The sequence below is a fragment of the Vigna unguiculata genome, chromosome 11 (assembly GCF_037176805.1).
Source record: "Vigna unguiculata cultivar grain cowpea cultivar isolate G323 ecotype 2 chromosome 11, ASM3717680v1, whole genome shotgun sequence".
In the NCBI taxonomy this organism is placed as follows: Eukaryota; Viridiplantae; Streptophyta; class Magnoliopsida; order Fabales; family Fabaceae; genus Vigna; species Vigna unguiculata.
In genome coordinates this window covers 40429716-40452940 of record NC_140802.1, presented here as the reverse complement: position 1 = coordinate 40452940, position 23225 = coordinate 40429716, and the positions used below count along the sequence as shown (strand labels likewise).

Here is a 23225-nt window from a genome sequence, read left to right as displayed (position 1 = left end):
TCAATTGAGTTCGATTTATTTTTGCAATCGATTGAGTACTTAATTTTTTTTTTTCAATTAAGTCTACAGTGTTAACCAGTTTGTGACTGATGTGGTTATTATCTTGTCACATCACTTTGTTCGATTCTTGTCACATACCATTTTATTATCTTAAAATTTTATAATTTATGTTTTATAATTGTATGATTTTATATTATATAATTTTAATATTTTAGTTTTTCAATTCCAAATTGTATAATGATAAAATTATGTTTTTTGAAATATAAAATTATGATATATTTTCAATTTTTATTCAAATCATGAAATCATAATTATATAACTAAAATTTTGAATTAAAATAATTAAATCATAAAAATATAAAGTTATAAATAATAAAATATAAAAATATAAAATAATTAAATAATTGAATGACATGTGACAACTTAACACTGTGACACTTTATAAGATAATAATTATTAACGGACAAATCATCCCATTAATTAGCAGAAAAAGTTAAAAACAAAGTTTAAATTAAAAAATTAAATTTATTAAATACTCAATAAATCACAAAAAATTATTAGAAACTGAAATAGAAATTTAAAATATAATTAAGTATTTAATTAATTATCTCATAATCAATTAATACATAGTATATTATTTTTTAATAAAAATTTATGTTGTAGTTTAAAAAGAAAGAAAGAAAAAACTATAGCACATACATTGAAAGCTACTAACATCGGTAAGGTATAAGTTATAAATTCAAAATAAAAGAATTTCAATATATGGAAATAAAACCGAATTGAAATAGCATGCGTAAAACTAAAATAAATATTTAAGCATAAAAGGTAAAGACAATTTTGTACAACAATGAAAATTAAATGGATAATTAAATTAAGAGTCTAATTTTAGTACCTTAGCTATATATAAAATTTTCGACAATTCATTAAATCATTAATTATATATAATTATAAATATAGTTTAAAATAATTATCATAAAAGTCAATAAAGTTAGCACATGAAAATTAAACTTAAAATATCAACTTATTTCATAATTGCTAAGTATAGCTTTACAATTGAGTTGCTTTTACGGAATTTTACAGCATGTCCATAAATTAAAAATCATTCCACACGTAATTTTTAAATTAATTACCGTAAAAACAATCAAAATTTAATGTAGATGACCAACCAAGGACAGTCGAAAAAAAAGTTGACACTGTGAATTTCTTTAAATTAAATTTATAGAAAAACGCACTCCATAAACAGATTAAATTTATAAAATTTATAACTTTTTTGGCAGTCAATAAATGTACTGTATACATAATCTTTTTTCCCTATAATAAGTAGAAACCGAGGACAAAAAGTTGGTCTTTATAAATAAATAGAAATCAAACCAATGATGATTAGTTTTGAACTAAAACTCCCAAATATGAAATGATTAAAATGTTTAACAATAATTTATTATTGTGACAGGTGAGCTTCTAAAGTTTAACCAATGAAGCTTTCAGCATAAGATGAAGTTTAACCAAAGGAAATTATGAGGAACCCTACCCTTTGGTAGGAATTCTCCTAAAGTTCTTACGTTCTATACCTCTTTTATCATGCCGTCTCTTCTTTACTTCTTATTATTAACCCAACCCTACATTAGTACACCTAATACCCTTTAACTACTTATAAAATACCCTTTCTCTCTTAAACAAAAACCAAAATTCATAATTATTAACTATTTTGTTAAGAATTCAAATATAAATTTCGGTCTCAAGGTAAATATATAAACATCCTAAAATTTTGTGTTTGATTTTTCACTTTTTGTTATTAAATCTTTGGTTAAATATGTTTTTGTCCTTAAACTTTTAGTGAAAATTGGAATTAGTCCTTTTTAGAAATCTTAAACCAATTTAGTCTCTTATCTTTAGAAATGTGTATATTTAGTCTTTTAAATCAATTTTTTTAAGTTTATTTGACATTTTAAATGCGTTTCTCAGCTAACATTGAAACGAAAATATGTCAAACGATGTAACAAACTAAAATACTATAACGAAATATGTTTGAAACGTCAAATAAACTTAATAAAATCTTGTTAAAAGGACTAAATCCACACATTTACATAGTTGAGGGACTAAATTGGTTCAAGGTTTTCAAGAGGGACCAATATCAATTTTTACTAAAAGTTGAAGGACTAAAAACATATTTAATCCTTAAATCTTCTACATAAATATATGAAAAATCAATTATTTTCTTTTAAAAAGTAAACTTTAAGTCTAACTCAATCTTACAAGATCGACTTATGATGTGGTTTATACTCATTTATATACTATAAATCTACCTTATCTCTTATCAAACTGAGATCTTCAACACACTTTTATCACATTGAGGCATATACAACTTCAACATGAAAATAGACATTAATGGATGATCCATAAGAGTCTAAGAGGCCTACAAGTAACAAATACATTAGGATAAACTTTAGTTGACTTTTATACCATTTTGAAAAATGAACTTTAAATATAACCTAACTTTATAAAATCATGCTAATGTTTACACCTACTTATGTATGTAAAATCTTTAGTCAATACGAGATCTTTAACATTTTTAACATATTTATCAAACACTACTATAGTTACTCTTACTATGGCTTGAAAGCCACCCGAATGATCCTTACATTTGGATTAGTAATTTTTGCTTTAATCACACAAGAGATTAGAGAAGCAAATTGTGAAAGTTGACATGCTTTTAACGTGATGCAATCTCACTTTTCTTGGAGGGGTTAGTGTAAATAGTTGCCCTAAAGGTGTAAACAAAAGAGAGCGTTGAAACCGATTCTCAAACGTTAACGCCAACCTTTCTTTCTTTCTTTCTTTAACTCCTCCATACTTTCGCTTCCTTGTTTTTTTTTTTTTCCCTTTTTCCGCTTTATAAGTTACTTACTTATCAGATCCATCAATCTCCTTCTCTAATTCCAACCTAACTTACTAGTAAACCCAACTTTAAGTTACACACTATATATATTAATTACACTCCCACTAATTAAACTCGCCATTAATTGCGAAATAAAAACAATGTTAATCATGGAAGAATAATACAACACACATCACAACACAAGCATTGACATTCCCAACTTTATTATTATTATTATTTTATAACAACATGTACAAGTGAAACACACTGCGTTCACATTTTTATAGTATACTCAAAACACAATTAAAAAAAAAAAAAGTCTCAGTTTTTATCTGGTTTGTTATTATGAGAAAAAAAAATATAAAAGTGTATCCTATGGATAAGAAAATAAAATATTAGTTGATAAAAGTAACACCCTGAGGCTGAGCTACGATGTTTTTTTATAAAGTAGTAGAAGTGAAACAGAAAGCAAAAAAGTGTGGTCATGATGAAGGCGTAGAAAGAAGTGCTCAGAGAGGCGCGTGAAAAAGCTGAAAGAAGTTAGTTTTCTTGTTAGTAACACTTCGAAGGTTGGAAACGCAAGGAAGATTTTGGTGACAGACCACTTGGGTGTAGCTGTTATAAGACGGCTTCAACTTTTTTTTTTCTTTTTTTTTTTTTCCATTCACTACCAAATTTCACAACACACACACACACACACATATATATATATATATATATATATATATATATATATATATATATATATCCACACAACATAACCACTTCAATTCCATCACTACATCGTAATCACATTTCTCTCTCTTACCTTAAATAGCATTGTTTTTTACATATAAAACTGCAGCGTTGAGCCTTTGTTTTTCATCACTTGGGTTTGTTTCGGTTTGGTTATGGAGATGGAAGGTTTAGATTCTAATTCTAATTCCAATTCCAATTCTAGCTCTACCCAGAGCAACATAGCCAAGGGCAAACGCACCAAAAGGATGAGGCTTTTGTCCCCTTCTGGTGTCGTCGTTGTTACCGCCGCCACCGCCGCCGCCACTGGAACCACCACCACCAGTTGCTCCAGTCCTAATTCCGGTGGCTCCTCCACCACCACTTGTGAGAGCGAAGAAGAAGACATGGCAAATTGTTTGATTCTCTTGGCCCAAGGAGGGGAATCTCACCCTCATCAACCTCATCAACCTCATCAATCTCATCAACCTCGTCAACCTCATCATCACAAGCAACAAGTTGAAGATCATAACGGTGTCAAGACAGCAAAGGGTAACGGTAACACCATCACCACCACCGCAACAACCGCCGTTGACACCAAAGTTGGCTTTTTTATTTATGAGTGCAAAACGTGTAACCGAACGTTCCCTTCGTTTCAAGCACTCGGTGGACACAGGGCGAGTCACAAAAAGCCCAAACTTTCGCCCGAAGAGAAAAAACCACCACCCTCTCAGTCGCCGCACGTGGCTGTTACAACCTATGATCGGTTCGAAGAGGATACCGTTAACGTTAAAAGTGGTCCTCCGATTTCCCTTCAATTGGGTCATGGCAACAACAAGGGCAAGATTCATGAATGTTCCATCTGTGGTTCGGAATTCTCATCAGGACAAGCATTGGGTGGACACATGAGGAGGCATAGGGCATCATCAACGAACACCAACACTGTCGACACTTCCAGTTCTAACACCGTCACCGCCGTGGCCACCACCGTTTCGCCGCCGCGGAGCGTCTTGCAATTGGATCTTAACCTCCCGGCGCCGGAGGATGATATCCGGGAGGCTAAGTTTCAATTTCCGGTAACAACTCAGATGCTGGTTGGTACTCCGGCTTTGGTAGATTGTTTTTATTAGAGATCCGGGTGGGGATCGGAGTTTCACAGAATTATTATTTTGATATCAATGTGAATTATTAGTGTTATTTTTAATTTACAATTATTCGTAATTATCGATTTTTTTGGATTATTATTCCTAATTCGGTTTATTAATAATTACCATTTTGATATATGTGATCGATCTACTTGTTGAAGTTGGAATACTTTGAGTAAGTAAGTGGTTAGTGTTGATGTGGTTGCCTTTCATTCACGAAAAGTGAGTGATAGTTCATAGGGCATCTTTTATTGAATTATTTATTTAATTTGGGTGTATTTGCAAGTTCTTGTTTGAGGGGATAATCGAGGGCGATGTGCGAGAGAGAGTGGTTTGGCATTGGTAGCTAGGGTTTGGTTTTGGCATCACCATGACCATAACCAAAACCATAACCAAAAGTGGTGGATTAGGTTCCTTTACTTGTTTTGGATTTCATTACAATAAAGCTAAAACATCACTTTCTCATTCACACTCACTACCCATTCCCACTCCTTTCATTAATGAAGAGAATAAAGGATTTGTCAAAACTGTTTGATAAATATATATATATGCTCTACCACCATACATATGCATGCCCATCTTTCAATTTACATGGTTCCCACTCTCTCTCTCAACCAAATATCTTTCCATTTATGTTAATCTCATCCTCCCCACAACTTTTTTGCCATTAGTCGCTTCAAACTAATAGGTTTCACCTAATTAACAAACTAATTTGTTCTCCACTTTTTAATTTTCAACACACGTATATAATGATTAATTAATAATTGGTTTGGGGATTATGCTATGGGAGTTTTGAGCCCATAGAATAGAAAGTTGATGCTCCCAAGAAAGATACTATTAACTTTGAAGCCACAAGTGTATTTGATTAGGACTTGTACGAATGAATGGTCCACTCTTTGGAGTTGGACCCATCACCCACTCGTTAGTACTACTACTACTACTACTCTTTATCTACTCTTTTGCAGCTACAAATCGTCACCATTATTTATTTTGTTCATAACAAAAGATGAGAAAAAGACACGAATTTCAGTTCCTCTCTTCCACGGAAAATAGTATCGAGAAATACAAATAACGAAAGAAAGAGTGAGAGATAAAAGTTGAATTAAGAAAAAAAGAAAGAGAGAGATAGAAGAGTTTGAAGTGAGTTTGAGTGGGCACTTATCTAAAGTTAGTAATGTGCACGTTTTGGCGAAGCATGTGGACACGTACATTGCGTGAGGTGTCCGAATGCATAACAAGATATCACTCATTGACATTAGCACATGTAGTTGGAGATGTTCCCTCCATGTCCTATAATAAATTAATGTAATAAATAACCTTCCACTTTATATTTTTATTTATATTTATATTCTCCTTTATTATACTTTATTCATCATATTATATATATATTCTCGTATGTCACAAACAACAATTACTTTGCTTGCTTTCTCAACGCCTCGTTTTAATTTCTCTTCACGCAACTTATGACAGTGTAATACGCGCTTCAGCGATGTTTGTTCAATGTAGAAAAAAAAAAACTGATTTTTATTCTATATATGAGATAATTTCCCGAAAAGAGATGATGGGGTTGTGTACAAATTTCACTTGACTACCTAACTTACTCCAAAATGGACATTCTCAATTACTAGGCACGACCAGACATAACCGTGGTATCTACTGAGATGTCAATGTCCTTTTGGTGAAAAAGAATGAGGAAATTAACTGAACTATATACTTATTCATGCATTGTGTTACTGTATTTGTTACCACGAGGGGATTAATTCAGGACATTATACAATAATGAGATATTAGCTCAATTCACGTAAAATATAATTTAGAATTTGAATTTTATATTGAATAAAGATGAAAAAATTAAACACATGAAGTAAAAGACCTAAAAATTCATAAAATTAAAATTTTAGGTTAGACTCATTGATATTGTGTATTTTTGAAAAATCTTTCCAAAAGATCCATCGGTAGTATTAGAGACAAAGTTTTAATTTTAATTTGGTAAACAACGAGTACTATAGAAGTGAAAAATCATAGATATGAGTATTCCTTGTATCATGGATGAGTGTATCAATTTGTTTACACTATTATACTTGGATATTTAATCTAAAAACTTAAAACAATCTTTTTTCGTATTCAACTTTCTTCTTTTTACTTAATGTGAAACTTCCACAATTATTCTTGGATTTCAAATATAATTTTCTAAGTTTGGATTTTCTGTTGGAGTTTATTGTATTGTTCTTGTCGTGTCTTTAGAATATAGATACTGATTTTGAAATTTTAAAATATATTAAAAAGATATTTAAAGAGTCAAAATAGTATATTTTCAATATTCAACATATGACAATAACAAAAATTCAGAAAATCTGAACTCTAATTTTCTCTTCAAAAAGATGTGTGTTAGGGCAACATGGGTTCAAGGTTCTTGGTGATGGAGACAAATGTCTCAAATGCATGAGTTGGTTTACTATGTGGCTGGTTGTGGCCATAACCAGAAAAGTAGGCATTTGGCCGGCCATAAATTATGTGTGTCGTTGCTTGCTAATCTTAAATTAATTTCCACACCATTAATCAATTGCTTAATCAATACCCTATTGGTGTTGAGTCTTGACCATAAGCAAGGTTTAGTTTCCAAATATCTCAACCAAAACCATTCATTAAGATGCCAATCGGTGTTTGGTGTGCATCTTCTTTTTCATTAATTAATTAGTGGCATTTCATTTCATTCTTTGTGGAATATATATGTTCTAAAGATCCACTTCCTTGGTTTGGGGTTTGGTTAACTTTTGCAAAACCTAGTTACTAGAACTGAAAATGACTGTTGAACAGATTTTGACATTGTTGACAACATTATGAATATTTACCAATTTAACGTAAGGTACTTTTGTTGGGAGAAATTTTGATAATATTCCAAGAATTCTTGTTGGTTGGTGTTAAGATATTTGTGGTGGTAAAAATCTTGTCGGTTGATTGAAGACAAATTACATACATGAAAAAAATAGTTTGTAGGTGTTAAATGTACTATGTTAAATAGACTTGTTACTTTTGAATAATAATGGTGAGTTATTCGATTTGAAAATGTATAACATCAATATATACAACAACAATCTTTATCAAATGTTGAACGATTATACACGCTAAGTTTGGTAGAGGAGTTTTAAGTGTAATTAAATCTTAAATTAGATTTGTCAATCCAACTAATTATGATGATTAATTATAATTTTTTTAATATAAAAAGGGTGTTTTTTGTTAAGGTATAGACTCTTTTTTACTTAAAGGGATTTTCTAGTAAAAGAAAAAGTATATTTTCGTTTCTTGTTTTTCATTCTTTTATTCTCTACTTGTTATGCTATATCTATTTGCTTCTATTGATTTTTTTCTATTTGGTCTACAACTCTTTTTTATGCATTTTATTCTTAAAACCTATGAACTAGAGCAATCACATAAGAATTTGATTCAATCCCTAAATTTCTTATATATCAGAGAGATTTACGAAAAATCACCATCACTAGTAGGAAACCAATTTCCATAGTTTGTGGGTTATAACTTAATACATTGTAAAAGTGAAAAAAATAAATAAAAACTAGTGTTTACACATAACACCAGCCGAACTTGAACAAAAATTTTAGAGAGACAAATTATATTTGTTATATATAAATTTTTTTTTAATTAAAAACAAATAATTTCTTTACATATTTTTTCCTCTTTAAAACAATCACTCATGACAATAGAATCTAAATAATATGACAATAATATATATGAAAGAGTAACATAAAGTTTATCATCAACTGAAATCTTCTTGGATGATCATCTTTACCAGACAACGGAAAATTTTCTAAATGTATTTGATATGGACATCATTTTAGATAAGCCATTCGTATCTCATCAATTTGATTTGGTGGGTATTGCTAAATTTGAACACACTTCCCCATATCACCTTCTAAAGCATTTTCAAATTAGATGCATTTTTTGCATCTTCATCACAAGCCTTCCTCTTGAAACAAAAAATCATTTCTTTTACTTTTTACCATAATTTTTCTAATATAAATTTGTCACCTCTCACCTATTTATAAAAAATAAAATTATGAATACATCAAATTAAATTTTAAAAGCAAGACTCAATATTTTAAGAAAATTAATAACTTCTAAATAATTAGCTTCTCTTTCCTAATCTTGCTCTTCTCTTACACATCTTCAAAGTCTAAAATAGTTATATCTACACAAAGAAGAGTTTGATCAACAATTAGAGCATGATTTTATGATCTCTAATAGATAGAGATATGTCTAGAACGTAGAAAAGTCACATACAAGACGAAAACATATTGCTTCGAAAAAAAATGGTAAAAAATGAACTTACTCAAAAGAAGAAATTGTTCGATCCAAAACGTTTTTTAACTTCTCAATTTTAACGTAATGCAATTTAATTTTGAAAATAATAATAAATTGATGGTGAAAATTAGGATAAAAATAAGATGAGAGGAAGAAATGGAGGCAGGAAAAAGAGAGAAACCAAATATAAAATTATAAAAAAATTAAAATACAAAGAAAAAAGATGATTTTTAAATTTTAAAAAAGCTTTTCCAAATTAAATTAATATAAATAAAATAATAATACATAAATACTTTTAATATATAAAAAATAAAATAAAATAAAAATCATTAAAATTAATATAAATAAAATAATAATATATAAATATTTTTTTAAATATATAAAAAATAAAAGAAAATCATTCGGGAGCCGTGGCTCACTTGTCAAACCTATGTTCCGCCAATGTCTAACGCTAACTAAAAAGTAAATTTTATTTAAAAAAAGATATTTTCCTTTAAAATTACTGTTTTTATTTGTGATATATATATATATATATATATATATATATATATATATATATATATATATATATACACGTTTATATTAAAATTTATTAGAAAGTGAAAGGTATCCATTATCAAATAAGAACAAGTCTATACAATTTTCTCATTTTTAATAAATATTAATCAACAGTAAAAAAAATACATTTAAAAGAGTATATTGCTGGTATTTGTTTCCTTATATTTCAACTTTTAAAATGTATATTTCATGAGAATGAAACATGAGTAACAAATAAAGTTAATGTAAAAGTAATTTAAAAAAATAAATAAAACACATGATTCAGTTGTACAATTGCAAGCTACACTGTGATGAATGCAGTAAATCCATACACGTATTAAGAATAATGTAATAAGATTATTATTGATAAAGCCTTCAACCAAGTTGCTGTGGTGTAGTGGTTATCACGTCAGTCTTACACACTGAAGGTCCCCAGTTCGATCCTGGGCAGCAACATGGATCTTAATACTTTTTTTTCTCTTTTCGTCAATTCATTACAATTTAAACTTTCAAGAACATTCTTTTTTATTTCATTTCAATAACCAATGAGTAAGAGTCCTTCAATAAATTGAAAAACCAACCAGAATGACCATTTACTCTAAACGAATAGATGGAATTTCCAAAGAGTAGACAAAATTTTACAGGGTGTTCATAAAAACATAGACAATCGCTTTGTCAATAAGAAGTTAACCCAACTCATTCACTAAATGTCAATCTTCAACATTTTTTGTTTATCTCCTCCAACAGGAAAAAATTGTTGAATCTTTCAGTGGCCTCCAAGAAACTAAAAGCCTTCACACTTGAATGCAAAACACAATCATTGAATCAAGTGCAGAAAAAAACAATGGATTCATTTTATATTCCATTTTCATGCTCACCAAACCAAGGAAAGATCAAAGAAAAAATAGCCTTTACCAACAACACAGTAGTGCATTACATTGTCCTAAAACTTGAATAAACATTCAAGAATGGGGTATGAACAGAACAAAAATGTTCAAATAAGAGACAGTTCCCATTTTGGACCTATGACAAACCCTTCCTCATCTGAGACTCATGGCATGATTACAAACAAGATCACAGACTGCTTGAAGCTTGAAGATTCATCATCATAAGATGGTTATGCACCTTGAACAAAGGTAAACAAACTAGTAGCTTCAAATTGTCCATTTAGCAAAGGAACTTCAGAAAATATTAGTGCTTTTAGTTGGCAGAAACATTCAACTTCACTCTAGCTGTAACTTCTGGGTGAAGCTTTAACTCTGCTATATATTCTCCTGTTTCCCTGATCTCCGGAAGATCAACAACTCTCTTGTCCACCTCTCTAGAAATGAATCACAGGACAATATATCTTAAAGCAACATTACTCATTCAGATTACAAAACAGATATGAAATAAATATTGGAAAAACAAATCATCTCCCCATTTTTCTTTTTTGCAGTGGAATGTACTTACATGATCTTCCCCCAACAGATTCTCAGAAATAGGAAGATTGTTTCAAGTGTGAACATTGAACCCCGTATAGAAAAATACCATATAAATTGAAGAGTGCACAAGTTTGGAATTTTTCTAAAATGGTAATCAAGTAGAACATTGTATAGATTGATCCATAGAATTATGCATGGACCGTTTACATTGATAAAGTTGGATTATATTGTACTTTCTACTAGCAATTGGAAAGGGAGAAAAAAGGTAAAATCAGATGCACTACTGAAATACACTAGCAATACTGGTGGATGATACCGAGTTATCACATGAAACATATTATGCATACACACTCCAAATAATATGAAATTTGCTAAATTAAGCATCGGATATTGAATGACTGTATTACTATTTCGGAAATTTGGTTCATATTCCATAAATATCACGATATTAACACCCAAAAATCAGAGAAAGCTCCAGAATCAAATGAAAAAAAAAAAAATTTTAGAAACTCGGTGAATTTTAGCCACATTAAAGAAAAGGAAAACTTGTGACTGTATAGTATGGTACTTCATCAAAGAACATCCATAATACTAACAAAATAAAAGAATTTTGTAAAAGATGGTACCTTTGAAGCTGTGCCTTGATTATGTCAACAAGATCTTGAGCAGTGACACTAAAAAGCATCCAAACATCAGACACAAATATTCATACAAGGACATAAATTGACTTCTCCTAATTGTGCAAGACAAATCTCACCTTCCAAAAATTTGTTTTCCTTTACCACCTTTACGCTTCACCTTGAAAGCCCCAACAGTTTCAAAAATTAGAGCAAGTTGTTGTGCCTCTTCTTTTACCTGCAGAAATGTAAACATGGACAGCATATGTCTAAAAGAACTGTGCATGGGGGAAAATACTTGTTAATAAATTCAGAAGATAGTATGGAATTGGATGTAAATTTTCCTGGATGCAGATAACCAGATATCATAAAGAGAGCGCTTTACTGCATGCAAACTTACTACAGGGATAACCATTGAAGATGTGCACATTCTGTCATATAGAACTCTTTTTTTTACAAGTTTACAGCTCTTGATGCAAGGTTTACACTTGGAGCTCAACAGCATAGCATTCATTCCTAATGCTATTCACAGATAGTAACCCTGAATCCAAGTAGGGACTGGGGAGGAAAGGAAAAATTACCCGTCTTTTCTCAGCCTCAATTCTTTCTTCTTCTATCTTCATTTCCCTGGGAGAGAAGGTCAAAATGAAGAGTTCTAAGCACAATCAAAGTAAACTCAGCTCAAAACTGAGGCGATCATATTTTATTTTAACAGCATTTACTGCACAAAGAAATAGCTAGCCCTAAATTTCAATGATTACTTCTATAAAAGAAACAGATAAAAAAAGTCTGAAACAAAGAAATGATCAAATTACTAAAACAAAGATTTATTACACTCACAAACACAGAATTTTTACAATTTTATCATAAAAATGCCACAAAAGCAATCTCATTTGAAAGAGGCCAATTTCCATTTGGCAATCCAAGATGGCAGCAGTTGTTATTGAACTAATACAGCAGGAACAACTCAAAGAAGAAAAAACATGAAAACCCTATCCAACCCAGAACATCAAAGCCCAATGGGTGAAATAAAAGTAACTTCCTAAAGTCATTACTAGTATAATTATTAACTAAAAGCAATCTTTTTGTTGTTCTCCAATCAAATCCAGAAGATTATATACACAAATAAATTACATTCAAACGACCTCTTATCAGAGATTACTTTTCATGACACTACAATGACAGCACTAACTGGAAACTTATCCAAGCATGAAGCAACCTACTGCTTCTTTGGAAACCATCATTTCTACTACGAAGGGTAATGTAAATGCAAATTCCAAGCACTAGTCCAAAATATTGAAATGTGAAAACAAATTTATTAGATAAATTAATGTGCCATCCAAGACCTAGGTGGTTTAGTTACACATTACTTGAGTATCTGGGGTGTAACAAGTTGTGCCTTTCCCAAAGGAAGCAAGTAATTTCTGTAAAATCCAGCCCTCACATCAAGGAGTTGTCCTTGCTTTCCCACAGCAGCCACATCTTCCTTCAGAATAATCTGATTTCACAAATAACTAACCAAGTGAATATACAGTGCTGCAAAATACAAATACATTTAGAAGAAAACGAGCATACCCATTTGTTGTACAACTACAAAATTCAAATTTGACATCCAAATTGTGTTAAAAAGCACGAAATTTTATTGCTTTATCGTGTTAGAGCATGGAATTTTATGTAACCTTTCGAGTTTTCTTTGCCTTCTTCTGAGCGAAGACAAAAAAGTGCGCAGTTTGGTTGGGGAAGTGAATTGGAACCTTCGAGCTCCCGGTGAAGGTGTGGTGAAAGAGTGAAGAAGAGGAAGAGGAGAGAGAAGATAATGGTGACGCCATTGATGGATTGAGAACAAGCACAATGTTCTGTTTTCTTATCTCTTGCGCAGTGTTACGCGTGTAAATTATAAAATGAGAACTTTTTAAATTTTGAAATTATTAAATTAAATACAATAATATATGGTAAGATTAATCTTTATTTCATAAAGAATTTGGCTATTATTTTTATAATTATTATTGTAATTGAGCAACTTTTTTAGTTTATATTTTAAATCTCTGAGTTTAATTTTTATAAAAAATATGAATATAAAAAGTTCTATATAGTCAATAGATAAAAAAAAACTATCATCTTTTCAATTTTAATAAAATATTAAAATATCATAAAATTACAGTATACGGTTAGGATTACATAAATTAAACTCTTACAAACTCAAATTTACTATACATTATTTATGGATATCCTTTCAAGTAAAAAATATAATATATGAAAAATAAACTCTTATTTAAATTTTGAAATTAATTGCTTACTACATATTTTTTATTGGTTGGATTATTTGTTGATGGAAAATGATTTATTGATTATTTTATAGATTTTTTAGAATTGTATACGACTAAATATGTTTTTTATTTTTATACTTTTCTTAAAATTTGATTTTAGTCTTTCTATTTCAAAAATTTTAATTAGTCTTCAAATTTAAAAATAAATACGTTAATTTAATATTTTTATATTTTTTATGGTTAAATTTGAATATATAAAAATTACTAATATCACACTAGCTAAATTTTGTTCATCTATCACACTTGTGAGAATACAAAATCGGCAGTTAAATATTAAATTTAAATATAGAAAATATTAAAGTGACGTATTTAAAAAGAATTATAGAAAATCAAAGATAAATATTATAAAGAGTTAAGTAATTTTTAGTTCATAAGCTTACCTTCTTAAATTTGAAATATTTTACTTTTCAAACTTTATAAATCGATGAATATAATTGTTTAAAATTTTAGGACCAAAATATATCTTGAGACGAAGACAAATTTTAAATTTAAGTACACAAACATATATTTCACCCTATTATAAAAAAAAAAAAAAAACATATTTTCCCTTTATCAATTCAGGTGACAAGTGTAAACCAACTATATTAATAATTTGTAACTATGACCTTCTTTGAATTAAAAAAACTCAATTTAAATTAAGTTGAGATAGATATATTATCAACCCCATCCATATCCCTAAAACTTTTTTCCAAATATTTTATGTATTTATTTTAATTTACTTACAGTTGTAGTTTAAAAAATTTGGAGTTTGATCCACCAAAATTTAGAGAATTTCTTAAATCTAGAAAATTTTGTTTAGGGTTTAGGGTTCTTTATTATTTATTAACGTTTACATATTATTTTAATTAAAATGCTCAATAACTTAAAACATTTTTTTCAAGACTTAAATATAAGTAAAACTAATTAAATTTTTCAAAAATTAAGAAATTTTATTAATATCATTTAGTTTTATTAATAACATTAAAAAAATTAGGTGTCCTTATTGAAACTTTCACAACTTATGCTGAATTTAAAAAATTAAATATTTCATGTATACAGGATCGATTCGTATATTCTTTATTAAAATTAGAACGAGGTCACAAAGCAGCAATTATCCCTAATTTTGGAAGTATGATGAATAAAAATATATTAATAATTATATAATAAAACAAAAACAAATGTTTACACGGTAAAACAAACCTCTATTCATTGTAAAAATAAATAAAATTATTTCGATTATCCCACTCAAAATAGGGAAAGTATTTAATGTATAATTTAGTACACAAGAATATTGATTTTCAACAAAAGAAAAAAAATCTAATCATTTATGTATAAAATCTCACAAATCAACCACTTATAAAAATTGACTATTTTAAAAATTTGTAGTTTTTTTTTATTTACATTTTATGTGAGTATTTGTTAGACAATCATCTATACTACCATAGAGAATTGTCATAAGTTTTGTTTCGATTATACTTTCAATTTGTCTCTTTAGCATTTGACTCTATTAAAAGAAGGTATGCTTTATAATATGGATTCTCCTAATATTATATTCATGAATTATTGTACACTCAAAGAAATAAAAATCCATTTGCTATATATAAGAAGAAATCAAGACGTACGATAGAATTTTCAACGTTTCGTTGAAAGCATTGATTTTTTAATAGATTATATATATAATTATCTAATTTTTTTAATTTTAATGTTGTATAAGTTTGATCACTATATATTAGTGTTGATATTTCTTTTTCTTCTAAAAATAATCCAAAAATATAAATCTATTTATCCTTATATTTTATGAATATAAAACATTCTTAACAAATAATATACATGGAGTATTTATCATGAGAAACAAGTTTCATAATAAATTATAATATAACATTCATGTATTTTTGCTATAAAAGATATCTTATATAACTTTTCTTAAAATACAAAATCAATATATATATATATATATATATATATATATATATATATATATACTAAAAGAAATCTTCGTATTAGAAAAAAAAATAGTTATTCACTATAATAACCAATTTAGATACTAATTTACAAAAAAAAAAAATATTGGTTACTAAAATAATCACTATTACAAATAACAAATTATAATTGGTCGCTAAATAATTAAAGACCAATTTAGAAACTAAATCATTTTGGTAGCCAAAACTTAGATAACTAATTTTTAGTGATCAATCTCCTTTGGTAGCCAAAATCATATGGTAGGTAATTTTAAAAACTAATTTAATGACCAATTATAATTTTGTATTCATAATATGTTTGGGTACACCCAATAAGTCTCGCATTGCTTAAGAGTCGAGGTCAAGCGTACTTTATATAATCCTGTCTCCCTCCACCCTTCGATGCGTTTTTTTAGAACAAAATCGTGACGGAGCTCCACGCAGCTCCAATCATTATTTAGAAGTTTTCTTATACTGATATAGTTAAAGAAAATCTTCCATTAAAAATTAATTTGATAAACAAAAAATAGTCATTCACTATAATGACCAATTTAGATATTAATCTACAAAATTAAATTGGTAACCAAAATCTAGGTAGCTAAATTTTAGTAACCAATTTTCTTTGATAGCCAAAAACATGATAGTTAATTTTAAAGATCAATTTATTGACCAATTATAATTTTTTATTCATGATAATAACTACTTTAGTAACCATTAATTTTTGTTTTGTAAATTAGTATTTAAATATAATTATTGATCGTTATTGGTCACGGTATATATTTAAATAATTTGAAAATAAAAATTATGTTTAATCTTTCTAACGACTTCATGGTTGACTAACGTAATTATATTTAATTTTGAAACAATTATATAAAATATGCCACTTTAATACAATTGTCTCCTTTCAATCTCATTGTTATTTCTTGGAACAAACCAAAATCCCCCACGTGCATTTACCATTTCTACAACACCTGAATTAACCACTATTTAACTAGAAATTCATCTCTGAACATATTGTTAACATCAACTAGCCCCGAAAGAAGTTTATATACTAGTCTCTAAAAATTTGATCAAGTCACAAAAAGGATAATTATATTATTAATTATCATTTTCAAGTTATGAACGATAAAAATAAAATTTCCTCTCTTAACCTAAAAACCAATTCATGAAGTCCTTAAGATTTTTTTGTTATGGAACTCCGTAAACCGTTTGATAAAATCTTAAAATATGGTAATTTTATTTAACCATTTTGTACTCCCTAACCTTTTACTAATATTTGGCAAATCTACTATTTTTATCTTCGCCATCATCTGGTTTAAGTTTAAGATTTAGGGTTTACAAAACTCAAAACCCTACACCATAAATCATAAACCATAAACCCATTTGGTTATACATCATTAAAATAATCGATTATTTCAAAATTCGTTCAAAGAAGTCTAGCATTTTAATCTAAGTTTGATAAAAACATTATTCTTAATAAAAAGTTAGTGTAAAAAGTATCTTTTACATTATACCATCGTGTGTAGAAGGAAAAATGATTTTTTGACTATTAAATTTTGACAATTTTCTCTGACAATCTTATGTATCATTTTTTAAGTGATTTTTTATTTTTTTATTTTTTCATTCTCAATATTTCAAAATCACTTAAAAAATATCACCTCATGTTGTAAGATAAAATTATCAAAATTTAGTAATCAAAATATCATTTTCCGTGTAGAAAAGCGATATAAAAGACAAAGCGAAAATGAACGAAAATTCAATCACATATACTAATGACTTGTAGTAGACTTGAACAACACGACTTGACGCTGTCACACGAACAAAGATTGTCATTGCGAACCCTTCAAACCTTGTGCTTAGATTGACATCACAACCTTAAAAAGACAATTAGGTTTAGATAAGACAAAAGGAAATACTTTTTAAATAAAAAAGGATAGAAGAACTCAAAGCATTTAATCAATTTTATAATAATCAACGTGCAAAAAAAATAGAATGATGAGAGCAGTCCAATGAAAGTTGTAAGTTCTGTAACCAATGGAAATTGGATTATCTCTCATTTGCCATGGTTGATGTGAGATAGGGTTCATGTGAGGGAGGTCTTAAGCGGGGATGAGTTTTTTCCTTTATATATGCCTCTATTCTCAGTTGACTTATTGTCTAGAATTAAAAAAGAAAAATTCAAATAAAATACAAAAATCAAACACTTTAAAATTTAAGCTAATATTGTTATTTTCACTTTAAAATATATTTGGATATTAAAAATTGGAGGAAAAACAAACATTTTATATAGTTTGAGAATCTTAAAGCTAGCTAGGGTTTCATGTCTTTAAAATTTAGAGTTCTCATCACTATGATACTCCGGATAAGTTCTTTTTTTATGCATAATTGAACACATGCTAAGTATATATAACCCAAAGTTAATCAGTTTTGTATAAGTTAAAATATAACAAATTGTAAATAAAAAAAAAGTACATTATTGATGGAAGAATTCATTACATTTATTAAAAAAACTAATTTTCTGTTTAAATAAATTTCTATTTTATAAAAGAAATTATTTTTGTTAACATTAATAATAAATAACATTTTTTTTTCTATCTCTTTTTTGCTTATATTAATCCACACTAAATCTGATGTTTATCTTAATTACCACTTATTTATATTTATTTAAATTTCAATTCCAAAACAAATAATTTATATTAATAAAATGTAGTAATTAAAAAGCTATTATATAAAGGGGGTAAACTCAGTATTGTGTAGAGAATCTGTAACCATCCATAAGTCATAACATAGAAAAATACAAATTATTATAATCATTATTTGGCTGCTAATGCCACTTTATATATAAAGAACGTTCCCTCCACATACACCTTGCACTGTTTATCTGTATGATCCAAGTCAAAGCCAATCTTCACACGGAAAACCAAGATTTGAAGCCAAATAACTCGCACTTTCACAGGTTTTGTTGCAGAAGATTGATTCAACAATGATGCCAAAGGCTACATCTTCATCCACAAACGATTTTCAAGCACCTCAAATGTTTCCCGTGAATGAATATTTGGCTTCATCTTCTGTTGAACTAAGTTCTTCCTCAACTTCACACTCTTCTACCTCCCTCCTCTGCTATCTCTCTCTTCTCAAGGACAAGCTAGGTCAGCTGCAGAACCTGGTCGATGTTCTTGTCTCCCCTCAACATAACCTAACCCACTCAACTATGGCAATCTCCACCATGAACGCAACACTCCAAGAAATCATAGTGGCAGCCACTTCAATGAGATTCACCTGTCAGCAAATGGGTCTTGGTTCCTCTTCAGGAACCAGTAATATTGCTAATGAATTGCACCGAAACCAGAATCAGCAACAACTTGATCATGGTAGAGTATTATCATCATCACCTCATCATCCATCGAACTTTGGTAATAGGGGTATGGTTAGTATGAGTAGCATTAGCATGAGCTCTGATATGATTAGAGGGCAGAGTGATTTCTTGTCTGGGATAGAAGGAGGGGCACTGGATTGGTTTGCTGAAAGCTACAACAACAACAGCAACAACATCGGAGATTGTAATAACGTTAAGGATGAAGAAGGCGACATGAACATGATGGGAGAGAGTGACATAATCGAATTGGATGCTGCTGATTTGTTGGCCAAGTATTCGTATTTTTGCCAAGTGTGTGGGAAAGGGTTCAAGCGTGATGCGAATTTGAGGATGCACATGAGGGCTCATGGGGAAGAGTACAAAACAAGTGCAGCGTTGAGCAATCCAATGAAAAGCAAGGATAGTTTATTATTGGGTGAGGGAGGTTCCAGCAAGAAATATTCTTGCCCTCAAGAAGGGTGTAGGTGGAACCAGAAACATGCCAAGTTCCAGCCCTTGAAGTCAATGATCTGTGCTAAGAACCATTACAAGAGGAGCCACTGCCCCAAGATGTACGTGTGCAATAGGTGCAACCAGAAACAGTTTTCGGTGCTTTCTGATTTGAGGACACACGAGAAGCACTGTGGGGACCCCAAGTGGCAGTGTTCCTGCGGCACAACATTTTCTAGGAAAGACAAGCTTATGGGACATGTTGCTTTGTTCGTGGGACACACACCAGCTGTTCATGGTTTCTCAAGATATGTTCGATGATTCATCATGAAGAGGTGCTACTTAACTCTTTCAGTTTCAGTGTTAGTTCTCTATTTTCATGTAATCGATACATTCACGTAACATTTTGTATGAAAAATGGTTTTGTGAAAGGGTAATGCACAGATATATGATTCAGTTCAAAAACTAGCTAATGATGAGTTCTTGTGCTAACATTTTAGGTGCAGCAAGTTGGGGAGTGTGATTTGGAGCATGTTCACTGCACAAAACTTGGGTTCGGTGGAAAATTTGCTGCCATAGCATATTATTGTTGACATGTGGTAATATATATACTTCCTCAGCAATGGCCAACATTACTCTAATTCCTTATCGTTATCGTATATATATATATATATATATGGTTTTCTTTTCTGTTAGTTTGAATTTTCTTCTCTTTTTATTTCTTGGATTTGCCTTCTATATATAACTGAGTATAGGGTGTAATGAATGTTGCTCATGATATGATAATCTCAGTTTTGTTCTGTAAGTACGTATGTTGAAAGGAGAATATCGATCGCTATATATATACATACATGTATGTATATGAATATGTGTATAGATAATGTAGTTTTATGTGTTTGCATTGTTACTGTGATAGTAGGTGCAATGAGAGAGTTGTAAGAGCACATGCATGAGTAGATGTATTATATTTTCATGTTTAGAACTAATGCTAACCAGGCCAGCCCTGACCTAGGTAGGGGTACTTGGTATAGAAGGGACCTTTTACCTAAACAATTAAATAGAGAGGAAAATTTAATTAATTAGTTTTTTTTTTTGTTTTACTTTGCAATAATTTTATAGTGTAAGTATTCAATAATACTTTTAAATTTTAAATTTTATAGTGTTATCAAAAAATTTCATCTTCTTAATCATTTAGTTATAATCAGAGTGGCATATTTATTTTTTAATTTTTAATATTTCGTAAAAGGTTTGATTATTGTTTCTTATTAAATATTACAGTGATGTAATTAGGGTCAAAGTAATTTTGAATTTTCGTCTTTTTTCTCTCAACTTTTGGTCCTTTATTTTCTTTTCCCTCAACTCATTTTTCTTCCTTTTTTTTTTCGTAACTCTTTATCTTTCATTTCTTTTTCTTTTCTAATAGTTCTCTCTCTTTTTTTTCTCCATCCATCTTTTTGTGACTTTGTTCAATCTTCACCTCTCTCTATTCAATTACAATTTGCGGCGGTATGCATAGAGTAAAACAGGAGTTCAGATTTTTTTACCGATTTTGTTGGTATTATTTTTTTTGAACATTAAAAATATACTGTATTAATATTTTAAATACTTTTTTAACATATTTTAAAACGTCAAATAATAATCTGAAGACACAATAAAAAAACAACACACAAAAATTTAATGGACAATCCAAATTCATAAAATAACCCTACTATTATATATTATAAAGAAGTAACCGTACTATTAGTACTTGTCATAAATCCAAAATAAAAAAGTAAAAAGAAATTTAAAAGTGAAAAGAAATATCACTTAACTAAAAGTCATGAAACATTTTGCTTCAATCAAATTTGGTTCTTATAATTTAGAACTCTAAAAAATTATCTTAAAAAGAAAGCTCAATCTACTGAAATTAATCTATATCCCCATCATATTATAACGTATTTGATGAATTAGATAAGACCCTTCAAATTACATATTATTATTAAGAAGTAATATTTATTATGCAATAGTAATTGACTAACTTCCACTAATACACCTTTAATTTTTCATCTTTAATTTTCATTATATAAATCATTATTTTCCATTCTTAACCTTCACTAAAAATTAACTCTCACTATTATACTATCTTTAATTCTCGTTATATGCATTTTTTTCATATTTAATTAAAAGACAAAAATTTATATAAAAAAAAAACTTAAAATTACATTGAGCCTCAATATCATATCACATATAATTAAAAAGATCATTAAGATAAGATAAGTAACATAGAAATATAATTATGTATGTCTGGAGAGTGAAATATTTCCGCTATAAATAAAGTAAAATAAGGTGAAAATAAAAGAAATAGAATGGATGAAAACAAAAAGAATACAGAATTAAAATGTGTTACGTAGATATATAATAATAGATGGGATAATACTGAAAAAATTATCTTCAATTATTTGGTTGAATAGAAAACAAGAGAAGAAAGAGAAAAAACAAATTATTCTAGAAATATTTTTATATCAATAAAAAATTACTCTCTTTTATCAACAACTTATTATTATTCAATGTTTTAGTATAATTTTTTATCTAAATTTTAAAAATAAAAATAAAAATTCCAATGATAGTGCTTTTTTAACGAAAATAATAAAGAAATAATAATTTCACACCTACAGAAAAGTTAGAGCACTAAATTTCATGTCTAATGGAGACGAAACCTATTTGTAAAATTTTTCATTTTCTTTTTATTTCGTTCATAAATAGACAAAAAGGAGTTTTTCTTCTTCTTATTCTTTTGTTAAAGACAAAAGAAGTTAATAACTTCCATTATAGTTTCATCCTCCATATTTGAATTTAAGGAAATAATGTGCTTAAGTTGTGTGTGTTTTGGTATTTTTTATTGAAAAAACATCATTTAGGATTGATCTCAATGAATGCTTAAAGAGTACCCACAAAAGAAGTTATAAATTATCTTCAACAAAGTTTTGTCCTTCATAATATGAATTAGACTATTTTTTTTAGAATTGAGCATTTATCACTGGGTCAAAGTTATAGGGCACAACTTTTTTTTTATTTAAGAGTATAAAAGTCTAAGTACCACAATTTGATTGTGACCTGACCCACTTGGCCTTTGTCTCGGGCTAATTGCTGCAACCTGCAACAATCTCTCCCTCAGCAATTGGATTATGAATTGGCCCACCTGCCTTTTGCCACGAGATAATTGTGCAATCTGCAACAATCAATTGTCTCGTGACAGAAGTCAAGTGAACCGGGTCACAATCGAATCGTGGCACAAGCTTGTGTTATACTCTCAAATCAAAATAGTTGTGTCTTAACTAATGGTTATAGCTTTTGGCCTAATGATAAACGTTCGATCCTAACACTTTTTAATTATCACTATGAAAGATTTTAAATTAGTTTGTTAATTTTAGACTTCTTGTATTTATATTTTACGTATTATTTAATAATTTGATTATTTATTTAATTATTTACTTTTAACTAAGTGAGTCGACAGGTTAAAATCAATTTACTTTCACCTACCGAGGTGTG

At 29.0% G+C, this 23225-nt stretch overlaps 3 protein-coding genes and 1 non-coding gene across 4 annotated transcripts; 3 read left to right on the top strand and 1 right to left on the bottom strand.

The window, feature by feature from the left end:
• Positions 1 to 3628: 3628 nt before the first annotated feature.
• LOC114168799 (zinc finger protein ZAT5-like) lies at positions 3629 to 4871 on the top strand. The gene has a single exon (XM_028053755.2). It carries the CDS (start codon positions 3765 to 3767, stop codon positions 4716 to 4718), a length of 954 nt encoding a protein of 317 aa, XP_027909556.2. The 5' UTR covers positions 3629 to 3764; the 3' UTR covers positions 4719 to 4871.
• Positions 4872 to 9970: 5099 nt separating this feature from the next.
• TRNAV-UAC (transfer RNA valine (anticodon UAC)) lies at positions 9971 to 10043 on the top strand. The gene has a single exon. It is a non-coding gene; the product is annotated as a tRNA-Val (tRNA).
• Positions 10044 to 10478: 435 nt separating this feature from the next.
• Positions 10479 to 13525, bottom strand: RPL9 (ribosomal protein L9). The gene is made up of 6 exons (XM_028052852.2): positions 13308 to 13525; positions 12999 to 13126; positions 12210 to 12255; positions 11769 to 11866; positions 11638 to 11685; positions 10479 to 10908 (listed from the first exon to the last, which is right to left on the bottom strand). Exons 1-6 carry the CDS (start codon positions 13455 to 13457, stop codon positions 10788 to 10790), a joined length of 591 nt encoding a protein of 196 aa, XP_027908653.1. The 5' UTR covers positions 13458 to 13525; the 3' UTR covers positions 10479 to 10787.
• Positions 13526 to 18792: 5267 nt separating this feature from the next.
• Positions 18793 to 20467, top strand: LOC114169945 (C2H2 and C2HC zinc fingers superfamily protein). The gene is made up of 2 exons (XM_028055353.2): positions 18793 to 20032; positions 20198 to 20467. The coding sequence occupies exon 1, from the start codon at positions 18876 to 18878 to the stop codon at positions 20016 to 20018; it is 1143 nt and encodes a 380-aa protein (XP_027911154.2). The 5' UTR covers positions 18793 to 18875; the 3' UTR covers positions 20019 to 20032; positions 20198 to 20467.
• Positions 20468 to 23225: the final 2758 nt, after the last annotated feature.

Coding starts and splice junctions, on each gene's coding strand:
- LOC114168799 (XM_028053755.2), top strand. CDS start 3,765: ATGGAGATGGAAGGTTTAGATTCTAATTCTAATTCCAATTCCAATTCT.
- RPL9 (XM_028052852.2), bottom strand. CDS start 13,457: ATGGCGTCACCATTATCTTCTCTCTCCTCTTCCTCTTCTTCACTCTTT. Junction 12,256..12,998: donor GTTACACCCCAGATACTCAA/GTAATGTGTAAC, acceptor CTTCTCTCCCAG/GGAAATGAAGATAGAAGAAG. Junction 11,686..11,768: donor GGAAAACAAATTTTTGGAAG/GTGAGATTTGTC, acceptor GATGCTTTTTAG/TGTCACTGCTCAAGATCTTG.
- LOC114169945 (XM_028055353.2), top strand. CDS start 18,876: ATGATGCCAAAGGCTACATCTTCATCCACAAACGATTTTCAAGCACCT.